Here is a 22,702-nt window from a genome sequence, read left to right as displayed (position 1 = left end):
TTGACCTAGGTTTGTGCTAGGTCACGTGCCCAGAACACCTGGATCAGCTCTCTGCCTTTTGATACCTTACCTGGTATCTTACATTCCTGTATCACTTTTTTAAACATGAAAACAGAATCTCAATTTTTGATCACTGCCTACTGGTTACTTATTCTGTTTACTTTACATGCACAGTCTCAATCCTTTTAACAAAATAACTTTATAATGTAAGTATTATGCCCATTTGACATACGGAAAAAAAAAAAAAAATCTGAGGCTCAGAAAGTTACAGAAACTTGCCCAAGATTACAAATGGGTGAGTGTCTGGAATGGCCAGGTTTTTCTTTTTTTTTTTTTTTTTTTAAGCAACACAAATTTATTGACACCAAGGGATCAGGAGAAGCATGTTTTATCTGAAAGCTCTAAGGAAGGATTCATTCAGGGGTCTCTCCTAGCTTCTGAAAGTTCTTCGCTTGTGGCAGCCTAACTCCAATCTTCACATGGTCTTCTCCTTGTATGCATGTCTGTCTCTTCACAGTGCATTCTTTTTATAAGAACAACAGTCAAATTGGATTAGAGGTGCAATGGCTAGGTATTTTAAAATCCAGATCTGTCATATTTGACTTGTTCAATGCTTGTTTTTGGAGACTACCAATTCTTGGATAGTATTTCTATTTCCTAATTTAGTGTCCACACTTGATTACAGAGGCCAGGGTACATAATACCATTCCCCTGCCCCACCTTCCTTATCTATAAGCACATTTTAATTCATTTCCAAAGCAAAGAGAAGTATTTACATTGAGGGCCATCTAAAAAGTGTGTCATTTTGTAAGTTCCACTAAGATTCATATCTTATTTAACATTATGCTAGTAGAGGCTGGAAGTTTGGTCATGAGATATGAGAACAAAAACAGAAAGGTTGAAAGAAAGGGAAAAATACTGAGGGGAAAATATTCCTCCAAACTTTAAAAAGAGCATCTAAATGTTCTCCAAAATAAATAATTTAAGGCAAAACCAAAAACAAAGAGGAAATGCATCTGAAACAACTAGAAGAATGTGTCCATCAATGAAGAAATAAAGATACATATTCAACAGAATACTATTCAGCCACAAAAAGGGAAATCTTGCCTTTTGTGACAACACAGAAGGACCTTGAGAGTATTATGCTTAGTGAAAAATTCAGAAAAAGACAAATATCATATGATCTCACTTACATGTACAATCTAAAAACAAAAATCAAAATCACAAGATGAACATATAGATACAGGGAACAGATTGGTGGTTGCCAGAGATGGCAGTGAGAGGGGGTGATGGAAATGGGTGAAAGTGGTCAAAAGTACAAACGTCTAGTTATAAGTAAGTCATGGGGATTTATTATTTATAAGATAAGTCATACAGCATGGTGCTTATAGTTAATAATACCATGTTATTGTTATATATAAAGTATATTGAAAAGTTGCTAATAGGGTAGATCTTACAAGTTCTTATCACAGGCCAAAAAAAGTTGTAACTATGTGGTGATAGATGTAATTAATAAGACTTATCATGGTAATCATTTTGCAATATATACAAATATTGAATGTCATACACCTGAAGTTGCTGCTAAGTCACTTCAGTCGTGTCCGACTCTGTGTGACCCCGTAGACGGCAGCCCACCAGGCTCTGCTGTCCGTGAGATTTTCCAGGCAAGAACACTGGAGTGGGTTGCCATTTCCTTCTCCAATGCATGAAAGTGAAAAGTGAAAGTGAAGTCGCTCAGTCGTGTCCGACTCTTAGTGACCCCATGGACTGCAGCCTACCAGGCTCCTCTGTCCATGGGGTTTTTCCAGGCAAGAGTACTGGAGTGGGGTGCCATTGCCTTCTCCAACACCTGAAGTTAATATATTATAATAAAAAAAACAAATTTGCAGACCATCAACCACATACCTGTAAACTGCTACTTTTCCTGTTCCAAATGCACCCACAATTAAATCTAAAAAAAAAAAAAACACAGAAGCACAAATTTTATAGAATTGATCAAAACTCATAATTAATTATAAATAGCACAGAGAGCAACCTGACATGCCGATTGCAGAATGAGAGTCATACAAACAAGAACAGCAAATCACGGCTTTCTTAAGGCATTTTGGAAAGGATATAGGAACTTCACTGTAACTCAATATGACACATAAATCCATAGATCTCCAACCCTACTGGACTCAGGAAGGCCAGCCTTCTAGAAATGCTTCAGATAGTCGTCATGATGCCATATCCTCCAGACCCAAGGCACACACCTTAAATCATAAGGGAAGAAGTGCCTATGTCTCTATTTCTGATTTGTAAATAAGATCATAGTGGTGACCTGAATGGGAAGGAAGTCCAAAAGGGAAGGGATATATGTATATGTATGTCTGATTCATTTTGCTATACAGTAGAAACTAACGTAAGATTGTAAAGCAACTATACTCCAATGAAAAACTAATTTAAAAAGAAAAAAGGACTTCCCTGGTGGTCCAGTGGCTAAGACTCTGTACTCCCGATGCATGTGGCCTGGGTTCAATCTCTGGTCTGGGAACTAGATCCCACATGCTGCAACTAAATAAATAAATAGAAAAAAAGGGGGAGGGAAGCATATGCTAAGTGCCTACTATGTACCAGGCTCATCACACATACTGTTTTATCATCCCCCTATCAGCAACAATCCTATAAGGCAAGTGTTTTACCAGTGAAATAGAGCAGTTTGGCTGCCATCTTACCTCAGCCTTTCGCTCTTACAAATACATGGGTGGCGAGTATGGTTTTGGCAGAGTGACTGGTAGTATATGAAATAACTGACATATTATAACAGTCTCTCCTTATTAATGGTTTTGCTTCTTTGGTTTCAGTTACCTGTGGTCAACCACAGTCTGAAAATATTAAGTGGAAAATTCCAGAAATAAACAACTCATCATCAAACTTTTAAGTTGCACGCTGTTCTGAGCAGCGTGATGAAATCTCACGCCATCCTGCCTGGGATGTGAATGACCTCTTGGTCTGGCATGTCCTATCTGTGGTCGCTTAGTAGCCAATTTGGCGTCTCAGTGCTTCTTCAAGTGACACTTATTTTACTTAATAATGGCACTAAACTGCGAGAGGAGTGATGCTAGGGACTTCCTTGGTGTTCCAGTGGTTAATACTCCACGCTTCCAATGCAGGGGGTGTGGGTTCGATCCCTGGTCAGGGGAACTAAGATCCTGCATGCTACAGGGCATGACCAAAAAAAAATTAAAAAGGAGTGATGCTAGCAATTAAAATGTGCTAAAGAGAAGCCCTAAGTGATTCCTTTAAGTGAAAAGGTGAACATTCTCCACTTAGTAAGAAACAAAATCCTACGCTAAAGCTGCTAAGATCTACAGTAAGAAAAAATCTTATATATGTGAAACTGTGAAGAAGAAAAAAAAACTCATGCTAGTTTTGTGGTCCCACCACAAGCTGCAAAAGTTAAAACCGCAGTAGGTGAGAATTAATTAGCTAAGACTGAAAAGACATTGAAATTGTACAGTAAGATGTTTTGAGTGAGAGACCAGATTCACATAACTTTTATTATAGTATATATTTATAATTGTTCTACTGTATTCTTAGTTATTGTTGTTAATCTCTGTTCCTAATTAATAAATTCATCTTTATGTACAGGGAAAAAGCATAGTATCTAGAGGGTTCAGTATTCTCTGAGGTTTCAGGCATCCACTGAGAGTCCTGGAACATATGCCGCCATGGATAAGCAGGGAAACTATAACAATATTAAATAACAACAACAATGCTAATAATCAATAACACATATCAAACACTTATTCTGGCCAGGAATCCTTTTAATGAATTTAATTTAAGTGATTCCTAGCAAGTTAAGAAGTCTTTATTATTAGCACAATTTTGCAGAAGAGGAATTTGCTTTTTGTTTTTATTTATTTTGTTGCAGTAGAGTTGCTTTACCATGTCGTGTCCATTTCTGCTGTACAACAAAGTGAATCAGCAGTATGTATACATATATCCCCTCTTTTTGGATTCCCTTCCCATTTAAATCAGCACAGAGTATTGAGTAGAATGCCACGTGCTATACAGTAGGTTCTTACTAGTGTTCTAGTTTATACATAGAGTATATACATATCAATCCCAATCTTCCAATCCACTCCTCCCCACTACATTCCCCCCTTGGTATCCATACGTTTGTTCTCTACATCTATGTTTTGGCAGAAGAGGAATTTGAGGCTTAGGGAGGAGGCTCACATATAAATTCACTGATGAGTCATAAAGAGTCAGACATGACTGAGATAATTTCACTTTCACACACATACAGAAGAGGTGAAGCTGGGTTACAGCAGGACTGGGCAACAGAGAAGTCTTAGACTCTTTGAGGAGTAATGTTCACAACAATCTCAGTGATTGGCTAATACATAGGCAGAACTCTCCATTTTTCTTAATCTCATGTCTGATGCTTATTTTTTCTCAGGAGGTGCAACCAAGCACAAATGAAAATGATCATGGCTATATCTGCAAAGTAAAATTTAGATGCAGAGATGGAAAAATTGGACTTGGCAGAATTAACAGCCACAGAAGAAAATTTACAATAGCTGAATCCATAATTGGTTAATTCCAGTAGAACTGAGGTGAAAATGAAAAGAAAAAAAGATGGGGAAACTTTTTTGGCCATGCCATATGGAAAACCAATCAAGGAATTAAATTGGTTTAATGGAGTTTGTACAGGAAAATGATTTGTAGCCACATGCCCTTGGCATTCACCTTTCCAGACAAAGGAATTGGTCAGACTGCAAGCAACTATGATCCTTCTCTAGGGGCTTCTCTTGGCTGGGCCAGGGCATTACCCTCAGCCCATGATGGATGGGGACTGGATGGATAGCTAGGTCCATGAGCTAGCAAGGCTTCTTTCTTAGGGCGACTCTAAGGCATGTGCTTCCTGTCTCCAGACTTCCCCAGTGAGACAAAGCCCTAGTTGCTCACCCAGTCAGCCTCGTGATAATAATCTTTCCTTTTCACATCTCTCTTCCCTACTTCCTTAACAATGATTTCTGGGGGTTATTCCTCAAATAAACTACTTGTTTTCTAATATTTAATGTCTTCTCTTAAAGAACCCAACCAAAGACAATAATTCTTGTTAAAAATGTTTGTTTGTTTTTTTCCCAAAAAATAGACTCATATCTTCAGGATTAGAATCAGTCAAAATATCTCTGGTTACATGGAAGAAATGTAAGTGTCCATCAACAGATGAATGGGTAAAGAAGATGGATACACATAACACACACACACACAGGACTATTAGTTGGTCATTAAAAAAATGAAATATTGCCATTTGCAGCAACATGGATGGACCTAGAGATGATTATACAGAGTGAAGTCAGAGAAAGAGAAATATTATATGATCTTACTGATATCTAAAAAATTATACAAATGAATTTATATACAAAACAGAAGTAGGCTTATAGACATAGAAAAGAAACATCAACGGGGAAAGGAAAGGGGGAGGAATAAATTAGTAGTATGGGATTAACAGATACACATCATTATACATAAAATAGATAAACAAGAATATACTGTATAGCACAGGGAACCATATTAAACATTTTTGAATGAACTATAAAGGAAAATAATCAGAACATATATATATATATCCACATAACTGAGTCACTTGGCTGTATAGCTGAAACTAACACAATATTGTGAATCAACTAGACTTCAATTTAAAAAGTTGAAAGTTTCTTGTTATATAGACACAGCATCAGATTCAGATGACAGACTCAGGACTGGACTCCAAAGATCCATGTTTTAAAAGATGTGCATGCTAATGTTTAATTGGAGAAGGAAATAGCAACCCACTCCAGCATTCCAGGCTGGAGAATGCTATGGACAGAGGAACCTGGCGGGCTGTTGTCCGTGGGATTTCAAATGGTTGGACAAGCTTGAGTGACTAAATAACAACAACGTTCAACAAGTCAAATGAAGGTCATCTAGTAGGGGTCCCCAACCTCCAGGACCTAATGCCTGATGATCTGAGGTGGAGCTGATGTAATAATAATAGAAATAAAGTATACAGTAAATATAAGGCCCCTAAACCATCCCCAAGTCATCCCTGCCCCCACTCCTGGTATGTGGAAAAAGTTTCTTCCACGAAACCAGTCCCTGGTGCCAGAAAGGTTGGGGACTACTGAAGGGAGCTCCGTCTGTGAGATTAAGGAAGACAGTAAGTCAAGGGCTACCACTTGAGTATCTATGACTTATGGAATAAAACACTGTTTTCCAAGGGTTCAAATCTATAAAGTCAGAAAGCAAAGTTTCTAAGTCTACCAGTTTTGAAAACATATCAGAATTTCACCATTTTCAATGATTTTCACATTTTTTTCTGTTGACATTCATCTCTCCCTGCACAACAGTGCATTTTTGCTATGTCAGAGGAAAAAGAGCTACTGATTTGAAGAAACACAGACTCTGTTCTTCCTGTGTAATCTGAACTCCAGTATTTAGACAAGTGTAGTACAGGTGGCACTCGGTCTGATCTGTGTCTATTGACACAACACCAGACAGGAAAGTTCCATTACGAAAACTGATTCCAAGGGATCATGCGCTTTGCTTTTGTCTCCAAATAAGGTGAAATGTTTATATCTTGAGATTGGACACTTTATAAATAACAGACAAATTATAAGCATTTACTCTTTGGAAATGACCAAGAAAAAAGACTATAAGCTCTTCCAGGGCAGGGATCTTTCTTCGGGTTTGCATATCACAAAGATTTTATGGAATGGTAGGGGCTGAAATAAAGGAAGAAAGAAAGAATCTTTGCATCCACAGCACCAGGCATCGTGTCAGAAACAGGGCAGGGACTTTATCCTCCTATGAAATGGGAGGAAAAGTAATCATGAGATAACATACTGAAAAAGAGAGATGAAGGAAATGGAACAATTATTAAGACAGGCTAATGTCAACTATAATTCTGCTGAATTTTTGCCTGTGCCCTTGAAAGTGTTGGGACACACACACACACACACACACTCTCTCTCTCTCTCTCTCTCTCTCTCTCACACACACACACACACACACTCTCTCTCTCTCTCTCTCTCTCTCTCACACACACACACACACACACACACACACTCTCTCTCTCACACACTCATACACTCTTCAGAGCTTGCATCATGATCAGATTGTCACTACAGAGGAGAAGCTGAGAGTCACACTCCTGACCATCAGGGGCAGGAGCGCTTTGTCTTTGGGAACTTTGATTCCTAGGCCTCAGGGTGGGAATTTTCCTACTCGGGAAAACTCAAGTAACTGGCAAAACAGGCCATGATTTTTTTTTTTTTTTTTTTTTAATGAGAATGTGGCCACAGTTATTCAGAGACTGAGAAAACAGTTATCTACCACTAAAGTATGCTTGTCTTCTGAGACACCACCTTGGTATTGTGCCTGCTGGAAAAGGCCAGAAGCATCTGTGCTCAGGGTCTTAAAATTATCAGATTTCTCTAGGGGAGGAGAATGGATCTGCTCATTTGTGTTTCTAACTAATCTGTCTTTCCAAAATATGTGACTTGTTTTGATAAGTATTATGTGACTTCCAAATACACATATGCTATTATAGATATGTTCCAAATATATATACACACCTATACTTATGTTTGTGTATATGGATGTATCTATATATGTATATACACACTTGTTTATATATGTGTGCATATATATATAGACACCCAATTTAAAAAATTTTTTTGCATAATTCTGTCATGCTTAGGAATTCCTTCCCTTCAGGACTTTTACTGTTTTTTTTTTTAATTTTTATTTATTGGCGTATAGGTGATTTAGTGTTGTGTTAGTTTCAGATGTACAGCAGTGCTTCAATTATACATACACCTATTAATTCTTTTTTTAGATTTTTTTCTCATCTAAGTTACCACAAAATATTAAGTAGAGTTCCCTGTGCTATACAGTAGGCCCTTGATGGTTACCCCTGATGGTCAGGAGTGTGAATCTCAGCTTCTCCTCTATAGTGACATCCATATATAGTGCTGTGTATATGTTAATCCCAAGGAATTTCAGTGATAACCTGATGACAAATTTTGGTGCTAGTATTTCCATAATTCAGTAACTGATTATGCAATTAATAACTGAGTCATAACTCAGCAGACTTTTTCCTCTCACTTTGAGACAACAGATCTTATACCTTTATCTAGTGTTTATCTATTTTCCTTTCTTATTGAAACTTCTTAAAAGCATATTCTGAAAACAAACAAAAAACTTTGCCTTTCTTTATGCAAAGACATTTAGCCTTTTATTCCCCCTTGAAGAAACACCTGGCAACTAAAATTGGTTCTTTCCCCTTAATCAAAAACGGTTCTAAAAATGCTAGAGTCCTTTTTATCACTTCACACTGCCGGAGAAACATAGTTTATTTTCCTTTTGGTTTTTGATGGAACCAAGTACTTTTAAGGATAAAAAAAGGAGACGTTAGTATGAATGCAGGATCAGTTGGCAAGAAAAAATAACCCCAAAAAATGTGAGGTCATAAGAGACATATTACACCTCTATTTTGTATTTTTTTCCTCCAAAATTGTTGTTTTTAAACAAGAAAGCAATAAAGAGCCAAGTCTTTAAAGTGGTGCTGGGACTATAGGGTCTGATTTCATTAATCTCCGAAGGAAATTTTAGAATTAGAAGAAGTTCAATAGGAAAACATCAGTGTTGTTTTGAGTGTGGATTTGAAGTCTGGGCCCAAGTGGGCAGGGGGGCAGAAAGAGAGAATGGAAACTTCTGAGATGGGGGACAGAAGGAAGGGGAAGATAACAGGAAGAGTGCGGACAGGATTAGATGAGGAAATCTCCAGAGGCGTTTCATGGAGGGACGACTCCCCGGTCCCCAGAGCATCATCAGTTGCCAGCCACCTTCTCTGCTTTCTTTCTTCCTACTTCTGACTCTCCCATCTTCCTAAGAAATATACACATTCTGAAATCTCTTGCTCAAAATGCCACCAAACACCTCCTTTAAAATCTTGGAGTTAAAAGACATTTATTATTTCAGAATAATTCTGGACAGTGAGAACTGCCATAAAGAGCTTTCAAATGAATGAGAAACGTGGGAACGAAAAACTAGGAGTTGTATGAAAAGCTTCCTTCCAGAGGGAAGGCCCCATGCCTAAACACAACCCTCCCCAAATGTAGAAATCACCAAGGAATTTTAAAATTGAAACTTTAAAAAATTTAAGTTCTAAAGATAAGTGAAAGAAATAGTGGTAGATGTTTACAATGCAGCCCCTTGATCAGATGGGAATATTTGTCAATGCTCTCAAGAATGTCGGCACCTATGAAAATATAAATGTTAATTATTATTAATAACCCTATTTTATGACAGGCTCATACACATTAATAATAAAACGATGAGTGTATGTGTTAGTAGCTCAGTCATGTCCTACTCTTTGCAACCCCACAGACTACAGCCTACAAGGCGCCTCTGTCCATGGAATTCTCCAGGCAAGAATACTGAAGTGGGTTGCCATTCCTTTCTCAAGGGGATCTTCCCAACCCAGAGATTGAACCTGGGTCTCCTGCATGGCAGGCAGATTCTTTACCATCTGAGCCACCAGGGAAGCCAATAAAACTATAAATAGTCCAATCAGTCAGTTCAGTTCAGTCGTTCAGTCGTGTCCAACTCTTTGCGACCCCATGAATCGCAGCACGCCAGGCCTCCCTGTCCATCACCAACTCCCGGAGTTCACTGAGACTCACATCCATCGAGTCAGTGATGCCATCCAGCCAGCTCATTCTCTGTTGTCCCCTTCTCCTCCTGCCCCCAATCCCTCCCAGCATCAGGATCTTTTCCAATGAGTCAACTCTTCACATGAGGTGCCCAAAGTATTGGAGTTTTAGCCTCAGCATCAGTCCTTCCAATGAACACCCAGGACTGGTCTCCTTTAGGATGGACTGGTTGGATCTCCTTGCAGTCCAAGGGACTCACAAGAGTCTTCTCCAGCACCACAGTTCAAAAGCATTAATTCTTCGGCACTCGGCTTTCTTCACAGTCCAACTCTCACATCCGTACATGACCACTGGAAAAACCATAGCCTTGACTAGATGGACCTTTGTTGGCAAAGTAATGTCTCTGCTTTTTAATATGCTATCTAGGTTGGTCCTAACTTTCCTTCCAAGGAGTAAGCATCTTTTAATTTCAATAAAAGGTAATAAATAGGCAATTCACATAAAAATAAATAGCTGTGACCAATAAATACAGGAAAAGATGTTCAACCTCATTCATTATCAAAGAATTACAAATGGAAGAAACAATGAGGTATCATTTTTGACTTCTGAAATTTGAAAAGTTTAGTATTAGGCACACTAGAAGAGGATCAGAAACACATGTATCCTCTGTTGGAGGGAATAGAAATTGGCACAATTTTCTTAGAAGGTGCTTTGTCAGTTGTGGCTCAGATGGCAAAGAATCTGCCTGCAATGCAAGAGACCCAGGTTCAATCCCTGGGTCAGGAAGATCCCCTGGAGAAGGCAATGGCTACCCACTCCAGTATTCTTGCCTGGATAATCCCATGGACATTGGAGCCTGGTAGGCTACAGTCCATGGGGTCACAAAGAATCAGACACAACTAAGCGATTAATACTATCTATCTATAACAATGCAAATGTTTGACCCAGAAGCAGAGACATATCAAATAAAATCTAACTTTCTAAACATTTTAATTATATGCATTTCTTTCTTACGACAATCCTGTGAGGTAGATACCATAATTATCCTCATTTTAAAATAGAGAAAATAAGGTTCAGAAAAGCTAAATAAAGTAAGTGGCCAGGCCAAGTTTTAAAGAGGCAGTCTGGCTGTTACCTATTTTCATCCCAGTGCTTCCCAGGAACATATCTACAGGCTACTTTTCTCTCTTAAAAAAAACCTTAAAATTCAGATGTTTTTACATAAAGTAAATGTCAGCCTTGAAAAGTATTCTAATATGTGGAATCTTAAAAAAAGGGGGGGGCTACAAATGAAACATCTACAAAACAGAAATAAGAGTTAACATGTAGAAAGCAAACTTGTTTTTTGTTACCAGGGTAAGCGAGGAGTGGGCATAAATTGGGAGGTTGGGATTGACATATACACACAACTTTGTATAGGTAATTACTAAGAAACTACTATATAGCACAGGGAACTCTACTCAATACTCTGCAATGGCCTGTGTGTGTGTCTGACTCTTTGCGACCCATGAACTGTGGCCCACTAGGCTCCTCTGTCCATGGAATTCTCCAGGCAAGAATACTAGAGTGGGTAGCCATTCCCTTCTTCAGGGAATCTTTCTGACCCAGGGATCGAACCCGGGTCTCCCCTATGAGAGGGAGGCATGAGAAAAGATTCTCAAAAAAGGGCAGATATATATATCTATATATGTATAACTGAATCATTTTGCTGGACACCTGAAACTAATACATTGTAAATCAACTATACTCCATAAAATTAAAAAAAAAATAAATATACTACTCTTAGAGCTTTGATAAATTCATCTGGTCATGAACTACCAACACAACCAAGATATAGAACAACTCTATCATCCCCAAATGTTCTCCTGCACGTTGCTGTCAAGCCTGCCCCGACTCCCTTCTTAGCCTCTTGATCCTCTATTCTGTTTTCCAGAATGTTGCATAGATGGAGGTATACAGCAAGTAGCCTTTTTTTCACCTTATCTGGCCTTTTATTTTAATTTTTAAAAATTTATTTTATGGAAGTATAACTTACAATGTTGTATTAATTTCTACTGTACAGCACAGTGATTCTTATATGTATGTATATATATACACACACACACTCTTCTTCATATTCTTTTTCACTATGGTTTATTACAGGTTATTGAATATAATTCCTGTGCTATACAGTAGGACCTTGTTATTTATTCATTATCTATAAATAGTTTACATTTGTTAATCCAAAACTCCCAATTCATCCCTCCCCAACCTTCCGCCTGACCTTGACAACTAGAAGTCTGTCTGTCTGTGAGTCTATATCTGTTTTATAGATAAGTCCATTTGTGTCATATTTGAGATTCTACATATAAGTGATATCATATGATATTTGTCTTTCTGACTTCACTAAGTATCATAATCTCTAGGTCCATCCATGTTGCTGCAAATAGCATTATTTCATTCTTTTTATGGCTGAATAATATTCCAGTGTGTATGCGTATACACACACACACACACACACACACAAGTACCACATTTTCATTACCCATTCATATGTCGGTGGACATTTAGGTTGCTTTCATGTCTTGGCTACTGTAAAAAGTGCTGCAATGAACACAGGGGAGAATGTATCTTTTTGAATTATAGTTTTGTCTGGGTAGATGCCCAGGAGTGGGACTGGGGGATCATATGGTAACTCTATTTTTAGCTTTTTGAGTTTTCCATAGTGGCTGTACCAGTGGTTAGCCTTTTGGAATTGGCTTCTTTCACTGAGCTTAGTTCATTTGAGATTCATCCACAATCTTGCATGTGTCAGTAATTCATTCATTTTTATTGCTGAGCTGTATTTCACTCGCTCATGGTTTGTTTATCCATCCCTGGCTAAGGAAAACTTGCATTGTTTCCAATTTTTGGAAAGTCACTATAAACATTTGTGTACAGGTTTTTGTACCTATAGGCTGATTTTGATTTGTAAATTGTCTCTTGTTAAATCTCTATAATGTCTTTAAAGTCCTCTTTTAAATGCAGTGTTGTTCAAGTGAAAAATTTCTGAATAGAGGGTAAAAATGTAGGAATTGTAAATTCCAGTTCACTTTGCCACTGGCTTCCTATCAACTTTGGACAAGTTGCTCTTGATTGCTAAAAGTCTGGAGAAGTCTTCAAGGTTCTCCAGACAAGACAGCCAAGAGCTCAGTAGAATTTGTTGGGGGTCACATGACCACTTTCTCGGCTCTGATATACAATCCAGGACTGTCTTTTGTCTCTTGAGTCAGCTGGGCTTCTGCACGGTTTGTGTCTCATCTCGCTTCCTTTATGGAACAGGGTTTGGCTTTCTCCCTGGTTCAATCAGACTTGGACATCTCACTAGCCCACCTCTAAGACTCAGCTCCCTGAGCTCCTCATCCATAGACTTCTGGCTCCTGTCTTGGCATTGCCGATGCTCACAGCCCACAGCATCTCCTCCACACACTCCTCCTCACCATCTTGGCTCCATCTCTGTTAAGCCCCTTCCCGCAGCATTTTAAAGATGAATGAGGGTTGTCAAGTATAGATGTCTACCTGGACCCACCCAGGATCTGCTCACTTTCATACCAGGATGATTTTAAGAGAAATGAAGGGATTAAAGATAATGTGTAAAATGATGGGCTTAATGTGTAAAATGATGGGTGGAAACATGGCCATGTTGACTCTTAAGCGGGTTAAAAATTGGCTTATGAGTTTGGCACTGGAAAAACAGCCCATGTCTGTGGGAAGCAGGCATTTAGATAAGTCTCCTTGAGTTTGGCAAATGTGTTCATCTAAAAATAGACAGATTTTTTTCTTGCTTTTTTATTGCAACATGCAAAGTATTACTGAGAGGAGGGTTACGAGTAGAGGAAGAAATGTTTAAAAAAAAAAAAAAAAAAGAGCATAATTTTATCCCAGAAAGTAATAATCCTAACAATCTGTCTGAAATGTTTCCAAATGAACTCTGAAGGAAAACATTTATGAGCTGGACTGTGGTATTAGGTTGCAACATTCTAATTTACTGAGGGTTTATTTTCTTTTAAAAAAAATCCCACAAAAATAAAAGTGCACTATCAAATGGAGTCTGCCTTACGAAAATCGCTTTCTACATGTTATTAGCATCCTGTGGCTGTAGGCACTGCCCTTTCCCCACCGCTGATGGATGCTTTGCTAGTTGTGGTCCATGTCACTGGATCAAAGGCATTTCACTTTATCCTTGTTGTGGTCACACTTATAATATGTGTACTGTCCAGTCAGTCGCTAAAACCGTTTTGGAGAAAAGTTTATTTCTTTAGGACCATTCTCATTTATAAGTGGCTGCCTATTGGGAATGATTTCACAGTCTCCAAAAGAGTCTGGTATTGATGTTGAAAACTCAGCCTCTGAACACCAGTGCTGATTTGAATCTTGGAGACAGAGTTTTGGGTGAAGTAGAAAAGAATACTTGTATTGCTCTGCCAGGCAAAGGGGAACATAGGGACTCATGCCATTCAAAACTGTGTCCCAACCAGGGCGGGGGAGGAGGGGCAGGGGGGTGGGATGGTTCAAGGGTGGGGTTGCTGATAAGGATGCAGGTGTGTGCAGGACCTACATTCCTTTAATCTGGCCTCAGGTGGTCTCCTGAGGAGCTTCTCTTGTTCTAGAGATTATCAAACTGTGACCTTCTCTAAAATTAAGAATGCTTCATGAATTAACACTTTCTAAATGTTGGGGGTTTTAATTCTGTTGAAGACTTCAAAGATATTGCTGTGTATATCCCTTGAGGTGGAATGAGGACCCTGCCCCAAGGCTGCACTATTGTTTCTTGGCTACTCCTCCCTTGTCTCTGGATCCCCACCCTTCCCTGATCAACAACTATTTGAACCTGCCCTTTGGAACTCAGGATAGGTTGTGGAGGGTGAAGTCTATCCCCTACAAACGAGAAACAGGGGGACAAAGAAACACTTTCATGTCCAGGAGCCCCAGGAGGTCCTGCTGGTTTCACTGTCCCATTAAAACACTATTCTCACATCCATCCTGACAGAGAAAATCCTATGATTAAAAACTGTGTGGGACTTTAAAAGTCTGCTAAGTGTTATGAACTGAATTGCATCTCCCCACCCCTCAAAGTTGGACGTTGAAGTCTTAATCTCTGGTACCTTAGAATGTGACTATGTGGAGAAACTGTCTTTAAAGAGGTAAGTTACAGTGAGGTCATTAGAGTGGACCCTCATTTCATCTGGCTGCTGTCCTGTAAGAAGAGGAAATTTGGACACACACACAGAGAAATGACAACATGCAGACACAAAAACAAAATGCTGTCTACAGACCAAAGAAAGAGGCCTCAGGAGAAACCAACCCTGCCCACATCTCAAACTTGGACTGGTAGCCTCCAGAAATGCAAGGAAATACATTTTTGTTGTTTGAGCCATCCCGGGTATGGTACTTTGTTATGGCAGCCCAAGAAAACTGATACACTAAGACACAAATGTATAGAGTTGCCAGAGAGGGAGGAGAGGAAGAAAAGATATGTGTAGAGGTTCCCTTTACTGAACACCCTCATTCAGCAACTTGTGATTGAACTCCCAGCATGAGCCAAGTCCTGTCCCAGCTGCCGAGGATTCAGCAGTGAGCAAACTGACACATTTTCTGCCCTTCGAGCACTGATAGTCTATCAGTCAGCTCTCCACGGGGGCTTGTTAAAGATGCGAGCCAGCACTCACTGGATCCAAGTCCCCTGGGTGTAACCTACTCCCCCACCCCCACCCCCACCCCCACCATTTATATTTGGATGGGAACAAGGATGTTAGATCCTTCTCCACTGCCCATCTGAGAAGAGGAAACATGGTCAGCTTCTGCAGCTGACGTAGAGGAGCTGTTAAGGATAGAAAGAAGAGAAAGCTGGAGGTGAGAGGGGCTGCTGCTGCTAAGTTGCTTCAGTCGTGTCCGACTCTGTGCGACCCCATAGACAGCAGCCCATCAGGCTCCTCCGTCCCTGGGATTCTCCAGGCAAGAACACTGGAGTGGGTTGCCATTTCCTTCTCCATGCATGAAAGTGAAAAGTGAAAGTGAAGTCGCTCAGTCGTGTCCAACTCTTAGCGACCCCATGGACTGCAGCCTACCAGGTTCCTCCATCCATGGGATTTTCCAGGCAAGAGTACTCCCCTCAAATGAGCTTCACCTAATCACAGTTTAGCCAGAATGCTGGCCAGACCCCACGCATTCTGTTGTACACTCAAGCTCTCATGAAACTCTATTAGGGTTGGTAATTTTTAGGAAAGTGGCTATTACTAATGTCACCCCAGAAAAATGTGAGCAAAAAATAAAAGATGATGGCCATATACAGAAAGAGTGTCACATGAACAGGGCTTGCAGATTGGAAATACTAAAGAGGATTTTGCTGCTGTCTTAGTTATCTTGGAAATCACTCGCCCTCCTCTTATAGGAAGGAAGCTCTCGGAATTTTTCCTGAGTCATTGCCTTAAAGCATAGGGCTAGGCCTGGTGCAAAGCATTAGAGCTTCTTTCGGGTCCCTCTCACCTCTCTTTAGGGGGTGAGGTTAAGAAATAACATATATTGACTGTTTAGAGTTCTTTATGGTTTGCAAGTTGTCTTCACAACAATCTTGAGCCATAGGGCATTGCTCTGATGACCCTCCTTTTAAGGCTAGAGAAGCTAAGTTCAGAGATATAAGTGTTACATGCAGGGTTACAGAGCTGAAAATGATGCGTGAAGAAATGAGAATATGGGCCTCCTGACCCCCATATGCTATTGGTGCTATTTCTATCAAGCTGGATACTGGTTCTCTTGGTCTAGAAATCTGGCATTGAAATGCCCAGGGCTTATAGAATTAAGGTCAAGGGTTCTGCTTGCCAAGAATAAGTGCACCATCTTGAGTGGCACCTCCCATAATCCTAGGAGAAGAAGCCCAAGTTTATTTAAAGGATCATCACCATCTTGACTTCCATGTCTATTTTTTTTAATTTTATTGAAGTATAGCTGATTAACAATGTTGCATTAATTTCTGTTGTTTGGTTGTCAGGTCATGTCAGACTCCTTTGCAACCCCATGGATTGTAGCCCGCCAGGCTCCTCTGTTCATGGGATTTCCCAGGCAAGAATACTGGAGTAGGTTGCCATTTCCTTCTCCAGGGGATCTTCCCAACTAAGGGACTGAACCCATGTCTCCTGCATTGGCAGGTAGATTCTTTATCACTGAGCCACCTTTCGTATTCTTTCTATTATGGTTTACTCACAGGATACTGAATGTAGTTCCATCTGTTGTACACTAAACCGCTTGTTGTTTATCCATCCTATATATAATAGTTCGCATCTGCTAATCCCAAACTCCCAGTCCATCCTTCCCCATCCCTCCCCCTTGGCAGCCGCAACTCCGTTCTCTACCTCTGTGAGTCTGTTTCTGTTTCATACACAGCTTCATTTGTGTCATATTTTAGATTCCACATATAAGTGATATCATATGGTAATTGTCTTTCTGTCCACGTCTATTATTTTACACAAGAATAAGATAGCTCACTGGACTTAGAGTTGTAAGATAGTTGCCAGGTAAAGAGATGAGGGAAGAGTTTATATGTGAATGTATCTGGCTATGAGGAAACGGGTTTATTCATTCATTTATTCACTTATTCATTCATTCATTCAACAAACATTTACTAGCTGCCTCCAGTGCCAGCCACTGCTTGAAGTACTAGGCTTCCATAATGAGAAAAATTAAATCCAGGGCTTGCCCTCAACTAATAAAGTGTCCAGTCTCAAGGGGCAAAAGAGGCATTTATCAAAAGACCACAAAAAATGTGTCATTTCAATCTGAGAGAAGTGTTTTTAGAGGAAGGACAAGAGTCAGGAGAGGGTTTCCAAGGAAGTGATATTTGAACTGGGTTCCTAAGTGGGAAGTGAACTCCCGGGAAGATGTCCAGGGTGTGCAAAGATAGATGGGATGCTTCAGGGAATGACACTGAACTACAGTTTTTAAATCGTATATTCATAAATTTAAAAATGACTTATATGAAGAACAGACACTGCTGCTGCTAAGTCGCTTCAGTCGTTTCTGACTCTGTGCGACCCCATAGACGGCAGCCCACTAGGCTCCTCTGTCCCTGGGATTCTCCAGGCAAGAACACTGGAGTGGGTTGCCATTTCCTTCTCCGATGCATGAAAGTGAAAAGTGAAAGTGAAGTCACTCAGTCGTGCCCGACTCTTTGCAACCCCATGGACTGCAGCCTACCAGGCTCCTCCATCCATGGGATTTTCTAGGCAAGAGTACTGGAATGGGTTGCCATTGCCTTCTCCAGAACAGACACTGGGAGGTCAGAAATAAGGAGAGACTCTAACTACAGGAGAACTTACTCCCACTCACCCCACCCCTCTAGAAAAAAAAGGAGCCATGGCTGGCCACAGAGTTTTTATTAACACAACAAAGATCAAGGATACATGATATCCTGCCTTATTAATGGTGCCTTGGGTTTCAGAAAGAAGCCAGCTCCTACAATTGAATGCTTGGAAAGTAGTCAGTTGGGATTTAAACTGTCCGACTTCTGGTTTCTGGTCTAGCATGTAAAAAGCTTGGAAGTCACCGCTCCATCTGAGCAAGTAAAATGCTGAACGAACTGAAAAATCAACAGCTCTTCTTAGACCCATAAGAGCAGTGAGGTCACAGGGCCAGTGCTGCCTCCACGTTGGAGAGACTCTCAGGCAAATGCAGAGAAACACAACTTCTCAGAGCAGCAGCCTCCATGGGAACCAGAGCAGGGGGCAGGGAAACCCAGACTGTATTGGTGAAGTGCAGGCAGCTCAGTATGGACAACACTGAGAATTAAACCCTCCAGAGGTCTAGTCACTAGTGGATTTTGGCAGGGCCACGTTTGTGAGTTTTTTTCTCCTGCATCTCCACAGTGAACATCAGAAAACAGAGGGGAGGAGGGAAGAAACCAATCAGAAATATACCGGAGCACTCTATTCTCCCTAAAAAGGTCTGCCAGGAGAAGCTAGTCAACCAGAGATAACTGGGGTATTATTAAGAGTCTAACCTGGAGGAAGGAAAATACCCAACTTCAGCCCACCCTAGCCATCCTGTCTCAACTCAGAAGCAGGTGTGGAGCTCATAGTCCAGAAGAATAGGCTCACTAAAAGACTGAGAGCTCAGACAGCTCATGGGAATCTGATGTATAGTGCAGGGAGCTCAGCTCAGCACTCTGTGCTGACCTAGAGGGGCTGGATAAGGGGTCAGTGGGAGGGAGGTCCAAGAGGGCTGTTCAGTTCAGTCGCTCAGTCGTGTCCGACTCTTTGCGACCCCATGAACCACAGCACACCAGGCCTCCCTGTCCATCACCAACTCCCGGAGTTCACTCAAACCCACGTCCATCGAGTAGATGATGCCATCCAACCATCTCATCTTCTGTCATTCCCTTCTCCTCCTGCCCAGCATCAGGGTCTTTTCAAATGAGTCAGCTCTTCACATCAGGTGGCCAAAGTACTGGAGTTCCAGCTTCAACATCAGTTCTTCCAGTGAATACCCAGGAATACCCAGGACTGATCTCCTTTAGGATGGACTGGTTGGATCTCCTTGCAGTCCTAGGGACTCTCAAGAGTCTTCTCCAACACCACAGTTCAAAAGCATCAATTCTTCTGTGCTCAGCTTTCCTTATAGTCCAACTCTCATATCCATACGTGACTATTGGAAAAACCATAGTCTTGACTAGATGGACCTTTTTTGACAAAGTAATGTCTCTGCTTTTTAATATGCTGTCTAGGTTGGTCATAATTTTCCTTCTAAGGAGTAAGCATCTTTTAATTTCATGGCTGCAGTCACCATCTGCAGTGATTTTGGAGCCCCCCAAAAATAAAGTCAGCCACTATTTCCACTGTTTCCCCATCTATTTCCCATGAAGTGATGGGACCGGATATAATGATCTTTGTTTTCTGAATGTTGTGCTTTAAGCCAACTTTTTCACTCTCCTCTTTCACTTTCTTCAAGAGGCTCTTTAGTTCTTCTTCACTTTCTGCCATAAGGGTGGTGGTGTGGTGTCATCTGCATATCCGAGGTTATTGATATTTCTCCCAGCAAACTTGATTCCAGCTTGTGCTTCATCCAGCCCAGCATTTCTCATGATGTATTCTGCATATAAGTTAAATAAGCAGGGTGACAATATACAGCCTTGACGTACTCCTTTTCCTATTTGGAACCAGTCTGTTGTTCCATGTCCAGTTCTAACTGTTGCTTCCTGACCTGCATACAGGTTTCTCAAGAGGCCGGTCAGGTGGTCTGGTATGCCCATCTTTTTCAGAATTTTCCATAGTTTATTGTGATCCACACAGTCAAAGGCTTTGGCATAGTCATTAAAGCAGAAATAGATGTTTTTCTGGAACTCTCTAGCTTTTTCGGTGATTCAGCAGATGTTGGGAAGAGGGATGAGATTATGTATATATACATATAGCTGATTCACTTCACTGTGCAGCAGAATCTAGCACAGCATTTTAAAACAATTATACCCCAATAAAAAAAAATAAAGTATTATAACATCTACAAATTATTTTGAAAAACTTTAGTAAAAAATGATACAGGAAAAAAGACCGAGATCTAATCACACACCATAAAACATCCACCTGCCCCAACTCCCAGCCAAAACCTACTGCCATATTAGTATAGGTCTATTTACGGCAGTTCCTTTTACCCAGTACATCATGCCTGGCTATCAGAGGAATTACGGAACATACTAAAAAGCAATATAAAAAAAGCTGTGGCTTTTGCGTCTCTGTATTAGCAGATGGATTCTTTACCTCTGAGCCACCATATAATCAGAAAATATTCTATTATCACATTTAAAATGAAGAAAACTAGTAGCTGTTTTCAACAGTAGCTGAATAAGATTAACATTGCCAAAATACCTGTTGTTGACAAATGCAAAAATGCTAACTTACAAGATACAGGTTGAAAAATAAAAATGTAAGTTGTTGATTTCAAGTTAATATTCATGGTTTGAAATTTAGTATAATGTATGGGAATACGGCAATCTATAGAATTCAGTGCATTACAAGTCTTATCTTGACTCCCTAAGCCATAAGAACACCTAGTATCCAGACCTTGGTTTCTAGATACCATTCTTCAATAAAAGAACTAGAGCTCTTTGACAGAGAAGGCAATGGCACCCCACTCCAGTACTCTTGCTTGGAAAATCCCATGGACGCAGGAGCCTGTTAGGCTGCAATCCATGGGGTCGCTAAGAGTCAGACACGACTGAGCGACTTCACTTTCACTTTTCACTTTCATGCATTGGAGAAGGAAATGGCAGCCCACTCCAGTGTTCTTGCCTGGAGAATCCCAGGGATGAGGGAGCCTGGTGGGCTGCCGTCTATGGGGTCGCACAGAGTCGGACACGACTGAAGTGACTTAGCATAGCATAGAGCTCTTCGAGGAATGGTTGATTCCAGGGAAAATGAAAAATGAGCTTACAGTATCTTATGTTGTCAGAAAGTAAGGAAGATGCTCATAAAAGAATGGGAAATGGTGAAGAACACAGGAACCAACTGGTTGGAATTACTAATGGCCAAATATAGGACAATTCAAGCAACAAAAATAAATACAGTAATGGAATAAAATATATACAAGTTAACACAGATATTTTTTAAAATTGAATAAATAAATAAAAGATAGATGTCTTTTTATTATATTAGAATTCCAATTAGTAAGTGTAGAAGGTATGATGGAAACAGAAAATCACAATGCAATAATAGTAATGGTTGTAGGCGAGCATCAACAATGAATGCTAAGATTAGTGGGCAAATGTATGATGAAAAATAGGATATTTGCATAGTCTCATGGTATTTCTCCAAAAGTAATTATTATGCAAAGGGAAAAATAGTAACTTTACAGTGGGAAACCTGGTTGATAGGCATCACTGCAAACAAGTGATCAGAGTGCAAAAGGGCAACAGACATCGTATGCCTTCTGCTGGGATGCACTGGGAAGGCCATCACATTTTTGTGGTATTCTTCCCCAAAATGGGCTTCCCAGGTGGTTCAGTGGTGAAGATCCACCTGCCAATGCAGGAAATGTAAGAGATGTGGGTTCAATATAGGTCAGGAAGATCCCCTGGAGGAGGAAATGGCAGCCCACTCCAATATTCTTACAGAAAATTCCATGGACAGAGGTACATGGCAGGCTACAGTCCATGGGGTTGCAAAGAGTCGGACATGACTGAGCATGCACACACACACACACGCACACAGACACACACACACACACCCATGCGTATGCACATTTGCTAAAAATACAGAACCTCAATCTAATCATGAGCAAACATCAAGCAAACTTAAATTCAAGGACATTCTTCAAAATGTCTAAATTCAAAAGTGTCAAAATTGAAAAGTGTCAACTATAGTTATATGTATGCTAAGTCACTTCAGTTGTGTCCAATTCTTTGTGACCCTGTGGACCGTAACCCACCAGGCTTCTCGATGTCTGGCTCTAGATGATCACATCTTGATAGTTACACAAGGTGCTAATATTAAGGGAGGCTGGGTGAAGGACTCTCTGTACTATTTTTTCAACTTGTCTGCCAGTCAAAAATTATTTTCAAGAAAAAGTTAAGGAAAAATCTTGTATGATTTTATTAAATGATTTTTTTTCTAAGATGGGTCCTTAATAATCTACTCAACATTACAGAGAAATCTGGAAGTCAGTAAGTCTAGCCCTTGGATTACAGAATCAGATTTTAGAGTTTAAAAAGACCCTTGGATAAGCATTCCACAGTTCCACATCACTTTCAGGTGTGGAGAGTAAGACCCAGAGGCACTGAGTTACTAAAGTCTTTGTACTAGAACTCAAGTCTTTCATCTGTCTATTTATTTTAACGTCTACTTTATGACACTGCTGGATTGAAATCCAAGAACTTTCACTTGATTTAATTCAATTTAATCTAAATTCATAAGATATTTTATAAGAAACAATATTCTAATGTCTAATATATTTATAATGAAATTATGAAAATCTTGCTCAAGAAGAACACAATGTTTTGCTTTTCATAAAACCTT

General features: G+C 40.0%; 1 protein-coding gene and 1 long non-coding RNA gene across 5 annotated transcripts in view; one reads left to right on the top strand and one right to left on the bottom strand.

The window, feature by feature from the left end:
• Positions 1-22,702, bottom strand: part of ITGA8 (integrin subunit alpha 8) — a 191,024-nt gene that overhangs the window by 99,895 nt on the left and 68,427 nt on the right. For all 3 annotated transcript variants that reach the window (XM_025264358.3, XM_025264359.3, XR_006544619.2), the window contains exon 14: positions 1,906-1,951. In XM_025264358.3, the coding sequence (XP_025120143.3) occupies positions 1,906-1,951 (46 nt within the window). The remainder of the gene's footprint in view (positions 1-1,905; positions 1,952-22,702) is intronic.
• Positions 1-22,702, top strand: part of LOC123329245 — a 32,049-nt gene that overhangs the window by 2,303 nt on the left and 7,044 nt on the right. The window contains exon 2 of one of the 2 annotated variants that reach the window (XR_006544620.2): positions 4,445-4,688. The exons of the other annotated variant lie outside the window; for it this stretch is intronic. This is a non-coding gene — a long non-coding RNA (uncharacterized LOC123329245). Of the gene's footprint in view, positions 1-4,444; positions 4,689-22,702 lie in introns of those variants that run through there. 2 annotated transcript variants of the gene reach the window in all.

This window comes from Bubalus bubalis, chromosome 14 (genome assembly GCF_019923935.1).
Source record: "Bubalus bubalis isolate 160015118507 breed Murrah chromosome 14, NDDB_SH_1, whole genome shotgun sequence".
Lineage (NCBI taxonomy): Eukaryota > Metazoa > Chordata > Mammalia > Artiodactyla > Bovidae > Bubalus > Bubalus bubalis.
The sequence above is the reverse complement of the archived record's forward strand: the minus strand, read 5'-3'. Positions and strand labels throughout refer to the sequence as shown.